The 22,195-nt window shown below is 37.4% G+C and overlaps 1 protein-coding gene across 2 annotated transcripts in view; it reads right to left on the reverse strand.

Annotated features, from left to right (window-relative positions):
* The window catches only part of LOC126469912 (UV excision repair protein RAD23 homolog B-like), a 153,604-nt gene extending 132,817 nt beyond the window's left edge, over positions 1-20,787 (reverse strand). The window contains exons 1-2 of one of the 2 annotated variants that reach the window (XM_050097277.1): positions 20,602-20,787; positions 20,197-20,275 (exon numbers count right to left, since the gene is read on the reverse strand). In XM_050097277.1, coding sequence (XP_049953234.1) covers positions 20,197-20,275; positions 20,602-20,667 — 145 coding nt within the window. In that variant the 5' untranslated portion in view covers positions 20,668-20,787. The remainder of the gene's footprint in view (positions 1-20,196; positions 20,276-20,601) is intronic. The other variant, XM_050097276.1, reaches the window with a different exon arrangement.
* Between the last annotated feature and the right edge of the window lie 1,408 nt (positions 20,788-22,195).

A 22,195-nucleotide genomic window follows, 5' to 3' on the forward strand; every position in this document is an offset into this window, starting at 1 on the left:
AATAAAACCAAAAAAATATACTTAACAACCAAAGTCAGCCAATACATAAATGAAGCCATAGCAAAAATAACAACATAACACAATATCTCATATGGACAGTCTAGACTTCTCAAACCAGGAACCCTTCCAGACAGAACACACAAACTACGCTCATGCTCATACATTAAGGATAATGCTGATACATGACAAAACAATGCTCTGGTGGGAAGTTTGCATGTTTAAATCACCTCTGAGTATGACCATGCGGTGCATTTGACCTGCGGTCGTCGCACAGTGGTGCTTGCAGCAGTCCACATATGCAGAGGTGCGTTGGTGCATGTCAGAGTACGGTGCAGCGAGTAAGTGTGCAGACATTTTCAGACATGCTAATGGTGCCTGTGTGTTGAAAATGGTTCAAAGAACACATATTGATGACATTATGAGGGGTAGAATTCTAGGGTGACTGGAGGCTGGTCAAACACAGCAGGTCGTAGCAGAGGCCTTCCGTGTGCCACAAAGTGTGATCTCAAGATTACGGCAACATTTCCAGCAGACTGGAAACGTGTCCAGGCACTATAGTGCGGAACGTCCACAGTGTACAAACCAACAAGAAGACGGATATCTCCCATCAGTGCCCGCAGACGACCACGGAGTACTGCAGGTAGCCTTGCTTGGGAACTTACTGCAGCCACTGGAACAGATGTCTCCAGATGATTGAACAGACATGATCTATTCACCCGTAGACCTGCAAGGTGCATTCCACTGACCCCTGGTCACAGGAGAGCCCGTAAAGCCTGGTGTCAAGAACACAGTACATGGTCATTGGAACATTGGTCCCAGGTTATATTCACGGACGAGTCCAGGTACAGTCTGAACAGTGTTTCTCGCTGGATTTTCATCTGGCGTGAACCAGGAACCAACCCCTTAATGTTCTTGAAAGGGACCAGTATGGAGGTCGTAGTTTGATGGTGTGGGGTGAGATTATGATTGGTGCACGTACACCCCTGAATGTCTTTGACAGAGGAACTGTAACAGATCAGGTGCATAAGGAGGTCATTTTGCACCAGTATGTCCGGCTTTTCAGGGGTGCAATGGGTCCCACCTTCCTCCTAATGGATGATAACGTATGGCCCCACCGAGTTGCCATCGTGGAGGAGTACCTTGAAACAGAAGATATCAGGCAAATGGAGTGACTTGCCTTTTCTCCAGACCTAAACCCTATTGAGCACGTCTTGGATGCTCTCAGTCGATGTATCGCTGCACGTCTTCAAACCCCTAGAACACTTCAGGAGCTCCGACAGGCACTGGTGCAAGAATGGGAGGCTACACCGCAGCAGCTGCTCGATCACCTGATCCAGAGTATGTCAACCCATTGTGCGGCCTGTGTACGTCTGCGTGGCGATCATATCCCATGCTGATGTCAGGGTACATGCGCAGAAAACAGTAGCGTTTTGTAGCACATGTGTTTTGGGACTGTTTTCACAACTTATCACCAATACCGTGGGCTTGCAGATCTGTGTAGTGTGTGTTCCCTATGTGCCTATGCTATTAGTGACAGTTTCGTGTAGTGCCGCATGGTGTGGCACTACATTCTGCAATTATCCTTAATTTATGAGCATGAGTGTAGTCCCTGGTCTGAGGTGCAGCAACTTTGGTCAATCTCATACCTCCTCCATAAACGTAACATTGCAAATATTGTGCAATCAAACTGAATAACTGTAGGAAATACATCATCCCGATTGCAGCTTGCGGGACCTACTCATGAACTAGATCTCCAACCATAAACAAGACACCCCACCCACAAACGAATCCATGCCCACAACTGCCACCCTCAAAACAACTCACCAAAGAAACCATAATGAACTCTTCCAATATTATTCTCACAAACAGCACTCAGGAAGTGCAAATTAATCACTAACGGCACTCTCAAACTATTTATAAACAAATATCCCACAAAAGAGCATTCCACTGCCTATTCCAACAAGACCTCTGTAAACACAATCCATTTCATATACACTGTGGCACCATGACATCACACGACAAAACACAGTAATGCTCAAGTCTGTCGGTAAACTAGTAAGCAAACAGACAAGTTCCCACTCTGCTACCCAGCATGTCAAAAGGTTATGTTGTGACTTTGAAAGGTATTAGTCAAGTTAGTCCAAATGGGCACACAAACATTTCATTTTGCCGTCGACAAGTTAGGTGGTGCAGTGGTGGCCATTTTTTATTTTATGTTTGCCATGATTTGATTACCCAAGGTGCAGAATCATACTAATTTTTAATGTGCTGTTACAACCAAAAAGAATTTCACAGTGCTTGCCTCTTATACAAATGTAAGTTATTGTTAAGTATATGGTATTTACTGGTACACCTAGTTTTTGTTCTATCCGTATCTTATATGAGCATAGGCTGAGAATGACTGCACTGACAACAGAAGCTAGTCTAACCATATTTTAATTTTTTATATATGTATGTGATCTATGCAGTTAGAAGATTTTTGAATTTTTTTTACACATTTTAACACATTATGTAAGTTTGCTTTCTCCTTCCCTTAAAAATCCAGTATTACTACTTATGTATATATTCTGATAGGATTTTCAACACAATACAGTGCAATTATTCTGTAATTAAAGGCTTACTCCCTCATTGTGTTTCCGCTAAGAGGTCTTCTTTGACGGGCTGAACCGAAATCAATTCTTACTATAGGAGAGGTGCTCAATAAGTAAGGGGGAAATGGTTATTTCGCTTCTCGAATTAGTCCGATTCGCACAACTTTTTTGTCACTCTTGGTACATATATCCAAAAATTATCTTCAAAATGTTTGACATATTGGCTATTTAGTCTATTGTCAACTGTCAAAACGCTTATATGTGCTTTGGCAGTATCAGCGATTATTTATTTTGTATAAAAATGGAACAGGGAATGTGTGTTAAATTTTACAATAAGAAGGGAATAAAATGTAAAAGTTTTAGAAATGTTAAATATTGTTTTTGGTGAGTCTGTTGCAAGGTTGTCATAAATACACTGAAGATAACGACTGCCTTGGCCACCTCAGTACATCAACTGATAAAAATATGAAAAAAATTACTACGAATGATCACCAAACTACAATCAGAGATGTAGCTGTTGATGTTAGCATATCAACTGGCTAATGTCATGAAGCTGTTTTGGGTAAAATTGTTCCAACATTATCGAATTTCAAACAAAAACAGAGTGGCAAATGCGAGTCACTCAGGAGTTGCTAGATGAGGTCAACAACAATGCAGAACTACTGAAATGGGTCATAACAGGTGAAACATGTGATGACATATGATGTTGAAACTGGTGTGGAAACATTTTGTATTGCCAAGACTGGAAGGATAAGTCCATGGAAATTCAATGCAGCACTCAATCTGACCCAGTCAGATTGCTTTCAAATTTAGTACATTTAATGATGCAGATAAGAGGTGGAAAACAACAAATATGCAGAGAGGTATATGACAATTGTGAAGAAAGTTTCAGGTTTGCAAGGTTTTGAAACTGTGAAATTTACATGCATATGTCCAACATAAATGATTATAATTCTTGTTCTAATCCAGATACAGCAATGAAACTTGTATTATTGAAAAGCTTTACATTGATATGCAACATGGTGGGTTTCTATGAATGTTCACATTCAAGGTCACTGGCCTTAACATTTGACCTTGAATATCTCAAAACACCACACCTTCAACTTTTTTGGAAAAAATATATTGTATTGCCCAAACAGCCTACCACAGGCATGATAAATATGAAGATACAAGGCATCATGACCAAAAATTTATTTCATCTACATCACTACACTAGCAAAATGCAGTGAGCAGCTATTTACACAGGTTTTTTCCAGAACAGTAGACAATAGCAGTCATTACTATACTGACAAATTGATGAAAATTTCTTGCTGTGAACAGCCAATCAGAAAGACTTTTACTTTAATCAATCATCAATAACTTGTTACATGGGTGTGGCATACTTACTGTATCTGCAGTCTTCATGTCCTGCGAGAACTATTTAGTAGTAGTTTGTGAAATATGGATTTCAAGTCAAAATCATACTATTGCAATCCATTTAAAGATGCAGATCATGCAAGAGCACAGAAGAATTTGAGGAATGTTCAGGAGTGGATGTTAAACAAGTATCCTAAGGTATCGCTAGGTGGAAAAATTTGCACCAAAAGGTAAAACGCAAATATCACAAAACACATCAACCACAGCAGGTGTTTTATCAGGTGTGGTAGGTACTCCCAGAGATGATGTTAAGTGAAGCTGAAATTGCTTCGGATCTGACACTGGATTCTTTAAAAACTAGCCTTCAGCATGAGCCAAAGTGCCCAAAGCAAAAATTTAAAAAGGTTACCTCAGTGAGGGAGCATAACTATGTGACAACTGGAACAAGAAGAGTGTGGAAAAAAGGGAGAAAGAGAAATCATAAACCCAGCTGAAAAGTTAGTTTCACAATACAGGACGTGTGTGTGACAAAATAAAATTTTGACAATACTTCCAAAGAGCTGGAGTACAAAGAAAACTATGGAATTATTTTCCGCTTCAGATTATAATGGTACCAAGAGCAAAACAGTCAATAACAGAACACGGTATATTAATGTCTCCAAATCCGAAGCCAGGTACGACATGTTGTCAGAAAGCTATTCAACACGTAAATAATTTTTACTGTGAAAATAACATGAGATGTGTGGGACTGTCTCTGCGAAAGAAAATGGAATTAGAGTACTTAAGCAGAAGCCACTAGGGTTACACAATATCAAGGAATTGTATGCATATTTCAAAGATACATACAGATATGTAAATACTGGATTCTCAAAATTTAGTGAGTTGCAGCCAAAGCACAGTGCTCTTGCCTCTGCCAGTGGGACCCATGCTGTTTGTGTGTCTCAATCAGAATTTTAAGTTAATGGTTGAAGGGTGTAAATTGAAAGAACTAATGAAGTGTGAAGAACACACACTGCCATCATAAAAGCACTGGTAGCATTTGTTACCTGCAGTTCTGCGCTTCCAGCATGTTTCTTAGGTGCATGTCCCTATTGCCCACATTTGACAAGACTGACTGATAATCTGTTTATAATGTTTGGTGGAAATTGCATTGATGAAATTACCTACAAATGTTGATTAACCAAAGGCAGGGTAGTTCTAGAGCCTGTACTAAAATCAACAGGTGATTTCATTGAGGTGTTTGCATCGAGTTCGTGACAACTCCTATCACACTCGTGTATTACACAGCAGCAGGCATAGATCTTTGAAATCATTAAAGAAGAAATGATAGTACATGAATATCTTGCTGTCTATGATTTTGTACAGAATTACTCCTTCACTATTCAGGATGAAGTACAAGGAATTCACCAATTTGAAGGTTACTACCAGGCACAAATACTTATGAAACACACCATGCATGCACTCTTTCCAGCACAATCTCATCAGTTGCTTAAACAGTCCCTTTCCAACTCCAAAACACATTTACTACTGTTTGGAAGGATGTACTGTCCAGTACAAAAACAGCAAGAATTTCATGAATCTGTCTCAGGAAGATTAGCTGCACTTACCAGCCACAAGTGACCTCATGAAAACTGTATTTTGACATTACAATTGAATCAATGGTGCAAAGAAAATATTCCTTTGTGTGTTTTCAATTATACATCCATTTCCCATCACGATTAAGATCTTGGCAAGTTGAAGCAATGTTTCAAGAATATGATTCCAGGTACCCATACACTTCATTGTACAATACCTACTGACAAAAGCATAGTAGAAACAAAGACATATTCTGCTTCTTTAGTGAGCAGAGAAGAATCCGTGATGGCTATGTGGAAAGAAATGATGTTTTTAACGTGTGTGGATTTGTTGCCTGGCTGTATGACAATCATTGGTGGGCTGTACATGTCTTACAAACTTATGAAGAAACAGATGAGGTACACGCCAGCTTCTTGCGTCCACATAGACAGTCTCCACCATATATGTTTTCTACCAAACCTGACACTTGTTTCATCAGAAGATGTGACATTGTCACAATAATGGAGCCAGTGACACCAACTGGAAGGACATACACTCTCCCTGCATCCAATCCGATGAACATTAACAATTTAACTGGAGATTTATGAAATGAGAGGTAACTACTCTTTATTGCCTTTTTATTGAAGCTACATTGTAAATCATTCATAATACCACTACAATAATATAAACCATATTTTTGGACGTTACCTATGAATTGTAACTTTCAACAAACTGTCTTTCATATTTATGTGCTATGTTCTGCATTTTGGTAGTGCACTGATGCTGGCAAAATAAATTTTTGGATATGATGCCTTTGGTGTGGCATCTAGATATTTACCATGTTTATAGCAGAAATCCACAATGTTGCATATGATTAGATTAGATTCAGTTTTCATTCCATAGACCCAAAAAATGAGATGATTCTCATGGGTGTGGAACATGTTAGAAAGCATGGCATAAAAACATAAAACATTTTAATATAATACATACTACCCTGATCATTTGTCAGGAGATAGTTGAAAATAAGTTAATACAATGCAGTAAACTGGGACAGCTAATATTTACAGAATTAACACATTGTCAGAATGAAACACTCTTATGCACTATTAATAAATTTATCATACGCAAAATACCTAATCTTGACTGTTGTGACCAAGTGTTGTCAAAACTGAAATCTAACACATATTTTTACTTAAGCTGACTTAACAGTCTCTGTTAAGATGTTCATCTATGGAGTAGATGGAGTTGCATATCAAAGAGTCTTTCAAACTCTGTTTAAACCGTGCTTTATCTGAAACCAAGTTTTTAATGGTTGCTGGCAATTTACTAAAAATAAGTGTTCTTGAATATTGGACTCCTTTTTGGACCAAAGTAAGTGATTTTAGGCCTTTATGTAGATTGTTCTTATTCCTAGTATTGATACTGTGTACTGAGCTATTGGTTGGAAATATAGATGTATTACTTGCAACAAATTTCATTAAGGAATAAATATACTGAGAAGCAGTGGTTAGAATACAAAGTTCCTTGAACAGTTTTCTACAAGATGTTCTCGAATTTACACCACAAATGATTCTTATCACACGCTTTTGCACCCTAAAAACTTTTGCTCGGTTTGACGAGTTGCCCCAGAATATGATCCCATACGACATAATAGAATGAAAGTAAGCAAAGTATGCAATTTTTCTTATATTTATATCTCCTACATGTGAAATCATTCTCACGGCAAATACAGACTTGTTTAGGCGCTTAAGCAATTCTGTGGTATGCCCTTCCCTATTGAATTTGTTATCGAGTTGTAATCCCAGAAATTTAACATGGTCAGCCTCTTCGATCTGCATGTCTTCATACCTTATATTCATGCTGGAAGGAAATCGCTTACAGGTACTGAACTGCATATACTAGGTCTTCTCAAAGTTTAATGACAAAGAATTACTTTTAAATCACTTATTAAAGTCAGTGAAAATTTGACTAGCAGCTATTTCTAAATCTGTACTTGACTTGCTACTTATTGCAATGTTTGTATCATCAGCAAACAAAACTTAGCATCTGGCAATGTAACAGGTGAGAGGTCATTAATATACACAAGGAAAAGCAATGGGCCCAAAATGGAACCTTGAGGAACACCACATGTAATTAATTCCCAGTCAGATGAAGACTGACTGCTTACTGCACAGGTATTTCACAATGACACCCTTTGTTTCCTGTTAGATAGATAAGACTCACACCATTTCACAGCATTGCCAGTGACACCATAATACTCTAATTTACTTAGGAGAATGCTGTGGTTCACACAGTCAAAGGCTTCTGACAGGTCACAGAAAATGCCAGTAGCCTGTAATTTATTATCTGATGAATTAAGTACATTCTCACTGTAAGTGTAAATAGCTTCTCCATATCAGAACCCTTCAGAAATCCAAACTGTGACTTGGACAATATATTATTTGCAGTCAGATGCTTAAGGAGACACTTGAACACAATCTTTTCAAAGAGAGAGCCGTCAAAAGTGAAATTGGTTGATAGTTTGATGGTACCTCTTTATCCCTCTTCTTGTAAAGAGGCTTAACTCCAGCATATTTTAGACAGTCTGGAAATGTTCCACTGATAAAGAGATTGATTACACAAATAACTTAAGATAGAACTTAACTCGCATGAGCGCTCTTTGATTAACTTTGTTGATATGTTATCATACCCAATGGAATACTTAGATTTTAAGGGGATGCTACTTCTTTGGGAGATGTGAGTTTCATTTCCATTTTACTGAAGTTATTTTTAAAGACTTGTCTCAGATACTCCATTGCACTGTTCACTGAACCTGATAACCCCGAGCTGTCAGTAACAGAAATGAAATAGTTGTTTAAGAGGTTTGCAACACTAACTGTACTTGTTACCAAAGTTTCATTTATTTTTAGAGCTATCTGTTCCTCTTCCTTTTTGGCCACACCTGTCTCTGTCTTAACAATATCCCATACAGTTTTTATTTTATTACCTGATGTAATTATCTTTTTCTCATAATTAAGCTGTTTCGATTTCTGGATTACTTGCTTCAATATTTTGCAGTATTCTTTGTAATGCATTACAATTCTAACCTGAGAGCTATACCTAGATAGTAGATAGTGTCTCCTTTTTGTTGGTTGGTTGGTTGGTTTTGGGGAAGGAGACCAGACAGCGTGGTCATCGGTCTCATCGGATTAGGGAAGGATGGAGAAGGAAGTCGGCCGTGCCCTTTCAGAGGAACCATCCCGGCATTTGCCTGGAGCGATTTAGGGAAATCACGGAAAACCTAAATCAGGATGGCCGGACGCGGGATTGAACCGTCGTCCTCCCGAATGCGAGTCCAGTGTCTAACCACTGCGCCACCCCGCTCGGTCTCTCCTTTTTGTCCCACATGATATTTTTATTCCTTGTGTAATCCACGGTTTATTTTTTGGCTTGTGTGTGAGTTGAGTTACCTTTAGGGGAAAACAGTTCTCAAAAGTGGAGGCAACTTTATTAATGAATGCTTTGTATTTTCCATTTGAGTCAGATGTATTGTAAACAACTATGCAGTCCATGTCTTTGAGCAATTTCCTGAATTTCTCAATTTTTGAATTTTTTATTATCCTCCTGTACTCAGATTTAATAGATTTTTAATCCTGACAAGTTTCAACATTTAACACAAGATGCTGCACATCATGATCAGATGGTTTTGTGATATGAGTTTTTTCCCTAGATTTGTCTACAAAGATATTATCAATAGCAGTCTCAGAGCATTTTTACATATCCTAGTAGCAAAGTTCACAGCACGAAAAAAATTGAATGATAATGTTACTGACTGCAACAATTGTTCACTGACAGAGCTTTTCAACAAATCCACATTAAAATCCCCAGAAACCACATTTCCTTGTTTTTTTGCCATAAGATGGGACAGCAGAGCTTCCAGGTTTTTTTTATGAAAAGGTTAAAATTTCCTGAAGGAGATCTGTATATACCTACTATTATAAAGGACTTATTATGAAATACTACTTCTGTTGCACAAACTTCTAAGTGCTGCTCTGAGCAAAATGTATTAATATCAATATTCTTGAAATCAAAACAGTTTCTGGCAAATATAGGAACTCCTCTTTTCTCCATATTTCCTCTACAGAAATAAGAAGCTAACTTGAATCCTGTAACATTTAACATATATATATATATATACACACCAGTGGTCACATGATGTTCAGAGGCAAATTATATCAACTGGTTTGCTCAACTCTAATTCTTCAACACAAATAAGCAACCCCTTAGTCCTCGGATATTCTGATGCAATAGTGATAGCTGATTTTGTGCACTGGCTGAATTATGACTGGATGAACCTAATTTTCCTGCCAATTCTAATTTTTGAGTATCTTTAGTTTCAATCAGAGGTTGTCTGCGTGAACTGTGTACATTACAATTTGCTTTCTGGCTGCCTGTTTTATGAATGTGAATGTCATTTTCAGCTTGTCTCTGTCCACGTTTTGTTTCTGCTATCCCTATCCTGCAAAAACTGCTGATCTGTCACTTGTAGCCACTGGTACTTTACCACTTGCGACAGTGCCCCCCCTCCCAAGTTATTTTCTATTAACCCAAACAGTTTTCCCTTCCCTTTCCCGTTGAGGTGAAGGCCGTGCCTAGTATAATCCCACCTGCTGATAGAGTCAACAGGAACCACACCGCTATGAGACCCCATACCCGATCCAAGCAGCCATTCCACCTCTAAATTAACTCTCGTAACAGAAGAGTTTAAATGAGACCAGTCATGGCGACTCAGAACAGACACAAGCCCAACACCAGTATATCTGACTGCTGAAGCTATCTTTACCAGGTCACTCTCAATTGAATAATTTCAGTTCCTATCTATGCTCTTGCCCGCCCCACCCACTGTTACCACGGTGTCTTCCTTTGTGAAGTCTTTACAAAGTCATCCTACATCCTCTATCACCTGACCCAGACTTGCACTAGGTTTAAAAAAGCTTGTGACCTGGTAACCCGACCCTAGTTCATCCTGTAACAGTTGGCCAACACTTCTACCATGTTAACTACCAAACAAAACCTTCTTCTTCACAGCTTTTTCTGACTTCTTACTTTTCAAACACTTTTTGAAAGTTTGTCGTGTCCTGTCTCCTCCTACATCTATTTGTGGCTCATCAGTTTCCAACTGTGACAACAGATCAAACCTATTTTCCACATTCACAACCACACTGTTTGAAAACGTCCTATTTCTTCTACAACCTGTTGTCACTTCCTACCTCTCTTTTCCCTTCTCCCCCCTTAACCTTTCCAGATCTAGTTTCACTTTATCTAGTTCCGCCTGAAGGGCAGCAATCTTCTCCTCTTGTCCCAGTATCTTCCTATCTCTACAGCAAATCCTGCACAACCAATGAGCCTTGTTTATTTCCCCAATTCCCACAACACTACAGTCATCAAAGTAAAAGAAACTGCAACAACCCTCACACCACACACTGGAACTAACACTCCTACGGCAAGTCATACACTTCTCACTCATGGCAAACAAATAGTAGCTTTAGTCCAAGTTAAAACAAGAATAACTTCGCAAATTACTCAATCAATATATTAAATTTCTTAGAAAGTTTAGGCCTAAAGTTTGGATACTAATTCAAAACTTCTGAAGAAATGTATTGTTTACGCGATGAAACAAAAGTAAACAAAGAACTGAGCCTACACTGTATAAAGTTTCAACTTATTTCGGCACAGCACAACTTTACTTTATTGAAATAATCACAGACCTTACAGTATATCACAATGTAAACAAATCCTAGTCCAAAACTCGCGCCTATGAAATGTTTTCTTTTTTCCAAAAATACGCAAAAAATGTGAACCCTTCAATTGATGGCTTACACTAGGTATTAATTTACTAATTATGATGTAATATTGGCTTAATTAATTGTTATTACACAATTAAACACTTCTCTTTACGAGAGCTGTGAATGTGCACCACCCACCAACCAAAGATCTTTTCTATATTGTATTTTCTTGAATGTGTACCTCTACTTATTAGCTTTTCAATTATGTATATTTAATTGCTGCATATGGATTATGTTGAGACAGATGTGTAAATTTCACACAATATCCAAAGTTTGCAGACCTGTAACATTCTTCACAACTGTCACATACCTCTGCAAATTGGTAGTTTTCCATCTCTTATCTGGATCATTGAATATAGTAAATTTGAAAGAAATATGAGGTGGTCAGACTGAAAAAGTTACTTTTCTGCACAGAACTGACATGCCCAAAGAGCTAGAAAAGTTTGGTCAAATGTGAAGGTTAAGCTCACTGTGTTCTTTAGAACATAACAGAGGCCAATGCAATTAAAATAAACTTTTTTACTTTGATAGCAGATCTTTATAGATTTTTATGAGCTGAATCCAAATCTAGCCTTAATTTTTTTTATATCACCCATAGCTTTCGAGCAACATGCTTTTTATCATATAGTATAAAAATCATATGCTACGCGATAAATGGGGAAATTAATGAAACGCTTTGGTACAACATAAGCATGGGTTGTATTTACAGTAAGCTACTTAAAACAATGATGTGTGTTAATAGTGGTTTCACTTGTCAGCTGGAATTGGCTTGAATTTTCTTTCTCTTTTTTTCTTTGAAGCTTCTTGTGTAGCTTTTTCTACGATGAGTCGCTTGCTGAACTTCTCGGTGAAGTGACCCACAGTAGTCCCCCATCATTTTGGTTTTCCAGCAGCCTTGGTAGTGTTTTTTCCATCACTTTAATGTGCTGGTGAAAATGATATCCTTGCTCCTCACTAACATCTCCCATATTGTCCGGCAAGTAATAAAGGTGACTGTTCAAAAAGTTAACTTTAAGGCTCATTGAACATCACACCGTTTTAAACTTCTTTAACATTGTAGCTATAATTAAAACATATTCTGAGTCTTTTTCATGTCCTAAGAACTTTGTTACGACTGGCTTGCATGATACCTATGCTTCTTTCTCATTTAAGGTCATTGTGGATTCAAAGTTAACATCAAACATCAGTTTTCTAATGTCAGGTCCGACAAAGACACCTTCCTTTAGTTTAGCTTCTGAAACATGTGGAAACTTTTGACAGAGATACTTAAAACATGGTCCATCTTTACGCAAAGCCTTTACAAACTGTTTCAATACGCCTAACTTTATATGTACAGGTGGTAGGAGTATGTTTTTTTGGATCTACAAGGTTTTTGCATAGAATGTTCTTTTCACCAGGTTTTAAAGACTCCCTCACAGGCCAGTTCTTTCTGCACCAGTGTTGATCCCTAGCCCTATTGTCCCATTCACACACGAAACATGGAAATTTGATAATGCCACCTTGCTGACCAAGGAGCATGCATCTTACTTTTAGATCATCACATATCATCCAACCATGAGCAGAATAGCCTATTTTACTCAGCACTATTTCTAGGTTTTCACAGCTTTCTTTCATATGTACAGAATGTTCAACAGGTATAGATGCATACATGTTACCACTGTGTAATAAAACCGCCTTTAAACTAGTTTTGGATGAATCAATAAACAGCCTCCAGTCTTCCTTTTTGTATTCAATACCAAACTCATTCATCAGACCAGGAATGTCTGAGCAGTACACTTAATCATCTTCTTGTTGAAAAAACTTGGAAAATTTCTGCTCTTTCTTTCTACACATGTATGTGCTGGTTCCAACTGCCAATAAATTTTCTTTTAGTGTAGAGCCAAGCAATCCAGCTTTTTCTTTCATTAAGCCCAGATCCCTAACCAAATTGTTAAGCTCAGTCTGAGTAAACAAATTGGGCTCTAGACTTTCTGTATTACAATGGAATTCATCATCTGGTTCACCTAAATCACACTGTACATCACAAAATACTTCAACTGAATCATCTGGTGATTAATGAACCGGCAAATCTACACCATGCCCTACTGGTTGGATGGCAGGCGGAAGGTTAGGGTAACTTATTAACTTCTTGTTTTTCAAATTATGACCAGTAATATCAACACTGCAAAAGTAGCAATCATCAGAGTGATTTCTTGACTCCCTCCATATCATAGGAACAGCAAATCTAAAGGCTTTTTTTCTCAATTTTGGACAATTTTATCCGATCTTCAACACACACATAACATACCCTATGCGGTGCCCAAGATTTATCTTGATCAAGTTTAGATCCAAAGTATGATAGATAAACATTTTCACAAAGTCTGTAATGTTTCTTTCATGTCTTTTAATCACAAATTCACCACAAATATAACAAAATTCACAACAAATATAACAAAAACTTGTCAACAGAATTTTTACAACAACGATTACACACTGTACTGAGTACATGTACAGGAAACGGGAAAGTTAGGTTAGGTTGACAGTGAACAAAACACCATCTGTTAACACAAAAACAGAATCAACCTTCTTTGCCTGCAAATGTTTTTCAGCAGTGCTACCAATGTCATCTATATTCATTACACCTCCTTTTTAAATTATTTTAACTATATAAAAGCTATTAAAGTCTTTAAAAAATTGCTTAATTTAATAAATTTAATTGCAAAATGTGAAGAAATGGTGGGTAATACAGTTTTTTAAGTATCATATTTGGATTCCCCACCCTACAAAACATAAGAATAAGGTATTTTCAGCAAAAAAGTTTTTCCATCGTTGGCCTGTGTAATTTGTGTAATGACACCATTATTTCTTGAATTACATAAAGTCCTCCAGTGTTTGTTGAATCATTGATCTTGTAAAGGTGTGTATAACCAGGGGTTTCCTCCCAAAATTCTTGGAGAGCCCAGTTAACTGTGTTGTTTATTTTAGGATTCCTTTCTAATGTGTCACACTGTGGCAAGGCTGACTTCTGTATAAACTGCAGTCCTTAGAGTGGGCTGGCAATATTCTCCAACAGTTCTTTTTGTGTTGACTTTTCAATACTAACTGTAATAACATTTGAGATGACCAAACACTACTTACTCTGCAAATACTACTTCTTCATATTGTGCACATTTTCTTGTGATGTAGTACATTTATCGATTAATTCTGAATATGTATATCTCTGAATATACGAACCAAACTGACTGAGGGCAGTAGTTAAAATCACACGAAAAGAATTGGCACAAATCATTGCACAGTGCACTACACTGCTAGAGAGGAAATTGATGTCTGATTTTTGGTGTGCCTGTACAGCAATTCCACAGTTCTTCTGTGGAATTCCAATTCCCCCACCAAAAGCTCTGCTCCCTCACAAGTTTACCAGAAGACTATAGGTCACAGACCAAAGCAGACAGGTGCTGCAACAAACTTTGGTTATCCAAAATAAATGGGTGATCTCTCTCTTAGGGTTTCTCTGTACCCTGGTTACAAAAGCATTCCATTCAATAGCCTTTTAATTATGCTATTAGAGCTGCTACCAACTTTGTACAAACCAGATACAGATTTCTCTCTGCTTGATCTGATGAGGTAACAGTAATACTGAAGAGACCTCAGTCAACAGTCAACTGTAAGCCCCTGTGACTGGCTGGGTATATTAGTTCAAAACTGTTAGGAAATAAGGGCATACCACACCAGTAAATGTCTAGACCATGGCCTACAGGGTACTGCATTTCTAACAACTTCGTGCAGCAATGATGTCCGCATTTACCTCACGGTACAATGGAAAACGGGGGAGGGAGGTAGTGTCCACTGCCAGTTCTACGAAACCGATGAGAAAGCAAGAGACGAGGAAACTTTGTTGCAATTTCACATCACTAGACCACAAACTCATAAATCTTAACACATTTAGATGAAACAGTCCAATGCTCGTGACAATCCATATAACAAATTTTGTTGCTGCTCGTTTCAGTCACAGCAATTTAAACTCTACTGTTAGGTCCTAACTTAACTAAAATCTCTTAATTTGTGGCATATTTGTAAAAAAAATTCAAATTTTTGTGACAACACAACAGAGAAGTGACTTTACCACTGTATTGGGTATGTGAAACAGACACATTGTCAACTTACAAGAACACAGAAACACTGACATGAGGGGCACTGGCCCTGATCTAGACACTAGCCTACCACATCAAAAAAGACAATGCCTGAAAGTAACTTATTTAAATGCAGTAGCAACAATAAGGCCCACCCTTGTGGGTAGTGACGTGGGCCGGGCAAATGCCCAGTGGGCAGGACATTTATAAATGGGCATTTACTCAAAGCAGTTTTAATGTCCACAAATCAGGGCATTTATATAAAAAAGTACTTTTTAAAGTTTTTACTGCTAGAATGTATAACTTACCACTTAAAATAACAAATGGGACAATACTCTCGATATCAGAAGTTAGTAAATGTTTACATTTTAACATACATATGTCATTCATTGCTTTTAAAGGGCATGTGTTACTGAGAGCTGCATCCGTGAATGCGTGCATCCCCCCCCCCCCCCCCCCCCCCCCACACACACAACATTGAACAGCTGTGTAGTGATAAGCCAGTAAAAAAGTTAACCTTACATCATCGCTTTGTAATGTAACACACTTTACAATTCGTGTCAAATCTACTGAAGGATGATTATTGATAACAAACCTCTTACTGGAAGTAATAAACAGTTGGCATGCATTTTTTGTTAACAAATGTACTCGTTAATGTTAAACTTTTTTTGGGAGGGGGGGAAGGGGGAGGGCGCAACAATGCTTTATTGTCAGTCAGATGTAGTGACATTTGAGACAGACTATAGTTTTGTATTCTGCTCCTTTCTTTATTTACTTTCATATAGCTGTACTGCTGAAGACAAAATGAGAACATTACTATAAAAAAGATTTTATAACAAAGAATCAATGTCTAAGGCTCCAGAATAGTTCCATTCTGATACTAGTCGATTCCTACAGACTCAGCAATTCTCGGACTTGTGGAATCGGCACTTGATTCATCCCCAATTAAAATCATTATGGATAAACTTTTTTTACTCTAATTTTTTTTCTGTAGTATAAGTAAAAATACTACCTATAGGGTACCTACTTAATATAAACTGTACTTTATTTCACAAATTTCTTTTAAACTTGAGTTTTGTTTTCTTTTTTATTATTTACTACCTAAGAACTAACCTCATTAAAAAATATAGTTATGTTTACAGTCCAATTTATCTCCCCTAATAACTTTTCCCTAACTCTCAAGCAGCTTTTTAAACTCTGTTAACCAACCACTACAGAAGCAGTGTTGCAAAACACCTTTTACAATACAAAATATCAGTTTAAAATTATTTTTTTATAAGTGCCACTTATCAGTCAGTCTTTAAAACACATAAATGCACAGGTATTTATGCATTTTGGGCATTTGCCCCAACTTATAAATCCCCAAGCATTTTACATTGCTACCTGTGAGTATTTACAGCACACGTCAGCCTTGTTGTAACAAAACTATGCAATCTTGAAACCAGTCAAATCTTTATGGCTTACAGCTGCACATCTATCATTTAATTTTTCCACCTGATCTTAAAAACTGGTGCTCTATACATTAAAGGAACTGTCTGTAGAAGTGTGGGTGTACATTCTGCCTTATAACTTATTATGTTTAGACAACATTGCAAAAAAAAAAAAAAATTACTGCCTCTAAGTTTACCCATTATACCATGAGAGACATTTCATTTCTGAAGGCATTATATTCTCTAAACGTGATGCCTATTAGCAATTCTTGCACACTGTAGTTTCTGAGAAAGATATTCATCTCACCAATCGTGCTCCCTATGCTGAGCCTCAAAAGATTTTAAATACCATAATGTAATCAAAGTAGACAACAAGTAAAGCCAAAGTTGCTACTAACCTGTTGATGTATTTGTCCATTGTAAAATGACCACCACATGGCGAATAGACAAAGGTTATACACTTTGCTATTTCCATTCAAATACTGGTTTCATTTCTCATAAAACAAACCGTCTAATGAAACATGTAACAGTATAGCAGGCATAAAACTGAAACCTGTAGCATTATGACATTTTCAACTGATTTATTACCTCACGTACTAGGTAGTGCATAAGTTTGCATAGCATTTTTGTTTTGAATGTTCGTTTTCTGGCTGCTATGGATTTATTTATCAACTGTCAATTTTTATTTTTAATTCACTATTGCTGTTTGAGTTAACATATTGTAATTTTGAGATAGTGAGTGGAGCTGCGGACACTGAAATATGGACTGCAAAGTGGAAAAATCTGAACACATCCAATTTATTCTTCTGTTGGAGTTCTACAGGTGGGTGACACTGGCAGTGGCAGCCAGAAACATTTGCACCTTGTATGAGGATAATACCAATGGACAGAGCATGGCATAAAAATGGTTCTCTCATTTTAAGGAATCTCGACACCGTTGATAAATAAAGAGCTCGTCAGAGCTGGGTACAGCGATGAGACAACTGAACTGGAAGAAACACATTGATGATCTACTGAAACATTTGAGTTCAGCTACTTATGCTATTAGGGTCATTGCAAATTTAGGTGGTGGACATATCACTAAATTAGTCTACTGTGTGAATTTCCATTCACTGATTTCGTATGGCATCAAATTTTAGGCCAGTACATCATTAAGGAAAAAAAATTCACTGCACGAAAGCATTTAATCAGAACTCAGAATACCAGTGGAGCCCACCCGCAGACATTTATTTAAGGACCTACGGATATCCACAGTAGCTTACATATACATACATATCCACAATCAAATTTGTTAATAAGAACCCATCCAAATTCAAAAGCAATGGCAATGGCAATGTGCATAGCTACAACACTAGGAGAACGGTTGGACTTCTATAGTCTTAATTATGCTGCCACAAAAATCTTTTGTCAATTACCAAATAGTATCAAAAGCCAAACGGATAGCCAACCAGCATTTAAAAATAAATTAAAAGAATTTCTGATTGACAAACCCTTCTACTCAATAGAATTTTTAGATATAAATGAGTAATCATGCAATCATTATTTTAAAAATTGAATTATGGGAAATAAGAAAATTTTGTTAAACTGACACATTACACATCATCATGAAGTGTCATATTCATGATATATGGGACAAGTATTAATCTAATCTAGGAGGATCATTTTAACATCAGTGAGTCTTCATGTTCAGGAAGACCTTCAGGGGTTGATGATAATTTAAACGTATTAATCCACAATGACCCACTTCAGCGTACTCGAGAACTGGCATATGTGATGAACTGTGATCATCCAACCATTGTGTAACATTTGCATGCAATGGGGAAGGTTCAGAAATCTGGTGTATGGATACTGCTTGCTTTAAGCAAAAACCACAAAAATCAATGGGTGGCCATACGTGCCTCTCTGCTTTCTCGTCTCCTGAACAACACCGACTATTCATATACTGTATCGATACTGGTAACGAGAAATGGTGTTATTATGGTAGCATACGGGAAAGAAAGGAATGGTTGAGCCCAAATGAAGCAGCAACACCCCATACAAAGAACCGTGCCCACACAAAAGATAATGCTATGAATATCATGGAACAGCGACAATGTGGTGTACTACTAATTGCTTCCCTGAGGTGTAACCATCAAAGCTGACATTTACTGTCAACAACTGAAACGTCTTGCAGTTGCAATCCGAGAACAATGACCACGAAGGCTATGCGAAGTGACGCTACCCCACGACAACAACCACCCGCATTCTGCTAAACTGACCAAAAACACTACACGAGTTTGGTTGGGAAGTCATTCTGTTTCCACCTTATTCAGCCGATCTTGCGGCCTCAGGTATTAATATTTTCTGCTGTCTATCAAACAACCTCCAGAGAATTAGTTTTCCAGGTGAAAATGTGCTCCAAACATGGTTCCACAAGTTCCTCACGTCAACACCAAGTGACTGCCAGTCATGGAATCTAAAGGTTATGGCAGTGTTGGCAGATTGCTGTAAATAATGAAAGACAATATACTTCTGATGACTGAAGTCTCTATTATGCGTATCTGTTGCGTTTATTAAACTTCTGGAAAAATGTTGTGAACCTAAGTGCCAACCTAACAGATTAAATTCATTCAAAACATACCATACTGGATACGCTTTCAGCAAACATGCTATTTTTACACAGTTACATTGTTCAGTGCCTGGAACTGACAAACTTTATCAGTGTGTCGCATTTAGGAACGTACAATTATAAAGCGAGCACACCAGCTTTGGCCTTTGCAGTCAATTTGGGTGTGGGCCTCAGGTAGTTTTCCACACAAATATTTCCAAATGCTTTTTCGTTCTGTTGTATCCAAATTACAGACAGTGTGCGAATTATATCGAACGAAATGGAAGACGTCAATACCTCATGCACATACGTAAATAAAAAAAGTATTTACTTCATTACTAGCTCAGGTAGCCTGCATACACAGACAGAAGCGAGAGCAAGTCCTTTTCATTGTTTACTACCATGTTTTAACACGTACTCCGACGTCTAAAAATGAAAAATGTGGATCTTACTTAAACACAACGTCTTAAAATAAGACTCAAGTATCTAAAAATGCGAAATGACACAACATCTGATCTCTACATGACGACGTATATTGTTCACATTTGAAGCTGACTACACAGCGAGCGAGACATACAACAGCAGCAATTCAGGTAACACACAGAATGATTCAATACAAAATTGATAAACCCGTCCAATCACTGCAATCCATATTTTACAGAACCAACAACGTACTCCAACGATGCTGAAGTAACATACAGAACACTGTATGACAGCACCATAACATATATAGAAAATACTTACCAGCATAGATAAGCTTCTGGTTTTCAACTGGGTAATCTGCCCCCTTCTCGGCTCGTATTTTTTCTTTCAGTTCCTTCACCTAATGATGATAATGATACACATTGTAATATCCACAAAATACTGCTATAAACTACAATGGGTACAAGAAAACGGCGAAGGCCAAATATTTAGAGAGCACTGGAGATCCGAATGTGTTAAATTGTAAATGACTTCCAAGTCATCTCCTGGATACAAAAGTTCAAGTAAAACATCACATTTTACAAGAAATATATGATTCTTAGACACTTTTATTTTTAAAAAAATTCAATGCCATGTAGTTTTAAGAATATCAAAAATGGTGAAACTGGAGCAAATAACGTGCAATCATATAAGTCACTACAAAACACAAAACGAAAATTTACTTACTGTAAGATTTATGTCAAAATCTATGACGAATGTTTTCTTTTGTAATGTTTTGAATGTGATAAGCATCTTGGCGCTAATTTATGTAATTACAAACAGTGGTAGCAAAGAAACAAGTTAATCCTTGATAACTCTTCCCCTACGCTCGCTCCGTCACTCGGCATATGCGCCACAGACAATCACGTGATCCAAAGATGTTCGACTAAGCAACAACAAACGTGAGATTACACTTTATGTGGTTTGTAAAAGGTAAACATTTCAACATGAACAAACGAAAGAAGACAAGTAGTCCCTTTGTACGTCTCAATCGTTAAAAACCAGAAAACGAATCGAAGAAGAAATAATATAGTAGGGAAAAAAATGTAGAAAACGCAAAAATAATCAACTATTTTTAATCCAAAGATATTCATGAGCACAAACAGACTAGTGGCCACAGTCTATGTTAGACTGTGCTAGTGGCCCAATCCATTGAGGCTAGAGCTCCACATGTACGTAAAGTGGCGCCACTTCAATGAAGTCTTTGAAACTACATGTGAGAGCATCCATGTAAGGTGGCATGCAGGGTAGAGAGCATTTTGCAGTACCCCAAACGATAAACCCATTGTACGACGCCACAAGTCTTTCTATTAAGTGTTAAACCGTAAATGACTTTCAAGGTACTTGTTGAATATAAAAGCTCAAGTAACACAACCTATTTTAACAGAAATATATCTTTCTCTGGCATTCCATAGCTTGTAATATTAGAGTATTAGTACTGCATTGGTATCAGTAGTATTCAAATTGGTGAAAATGGTGGAAACCATGTAGTAGCGTAAAAGTGACACATAAAACGAAAATAAAATTTTACTTACGGTAAGAGTAGCGTCAGTACGTACAACGAATGTTTTCTTTCGTAACGTTTGGATTGTGATAAGCATCTTGGAAGTAGTTTATGTAATTACAGTGAAAGCATGAACACATTCCATCTTCTCTGCTCACGCTAACGCCGGGTTGAATAGTAAGTGAAACAGAAATAGGCAGGATAATAAATAACCTAAAGAATAAGTTCCCATCTGAATGGGATGGTTTGAGTAGTAATGTGATTAAAAAATATAATAAGGAATTAGTTAAAATAATGACCCACCTGGTAAACTGCAGTATCAGAGAACATACATTTCCAAATGTATTGAAATGGAGCACAGTTAAACCAGTGCATAAAAAAGGATACAAGGAAGAGGTTTCAAATTTCAGGCCCATATCATTAATACCTGTCTTCAGCAAAGTATTTGAAGTTGTGCTGCTGACACAACTTAGTGACTATTTCTTGAAAAATAAGTTCCTAACAGAGACACAACATGGATTCTGAAAAGATCATAGTACTATTACAGCAATTACGGAATTTCTTCACAAAACGTATGGTGCCCTCGATCAAGGAATGCAAACAGCTGGCACATTTCTAGACTTTACTAAAGCCTTTGACTCAGTAAACCATGAGTTACTTTTAGGTAAACTTGAGTTATACAATGTAAATGCTGCATCCATGCAATTGCTGGCTACATATTTATTTAACCACAAGCAATGTACAAAGCTGACTTACAAAATCAATAATCAGTTCATT

Source organism: Schistocerca serialis, chromosome 3 (genome assembly GCF_023864345.2).
Source record: "Schistocerca serialis cubense isolate TAMUIC-IGC-003099 chromosome 3, iqSchSeri2.2, whole genome shotgun sequence".
Taxonomy (NCBI): domain Eukaryota; kingdom Metazoa; phylum Arthropoda; class Insecta; order Orthoptera; family Acrididae; genus Schistocerca; species Schistocerca serialis.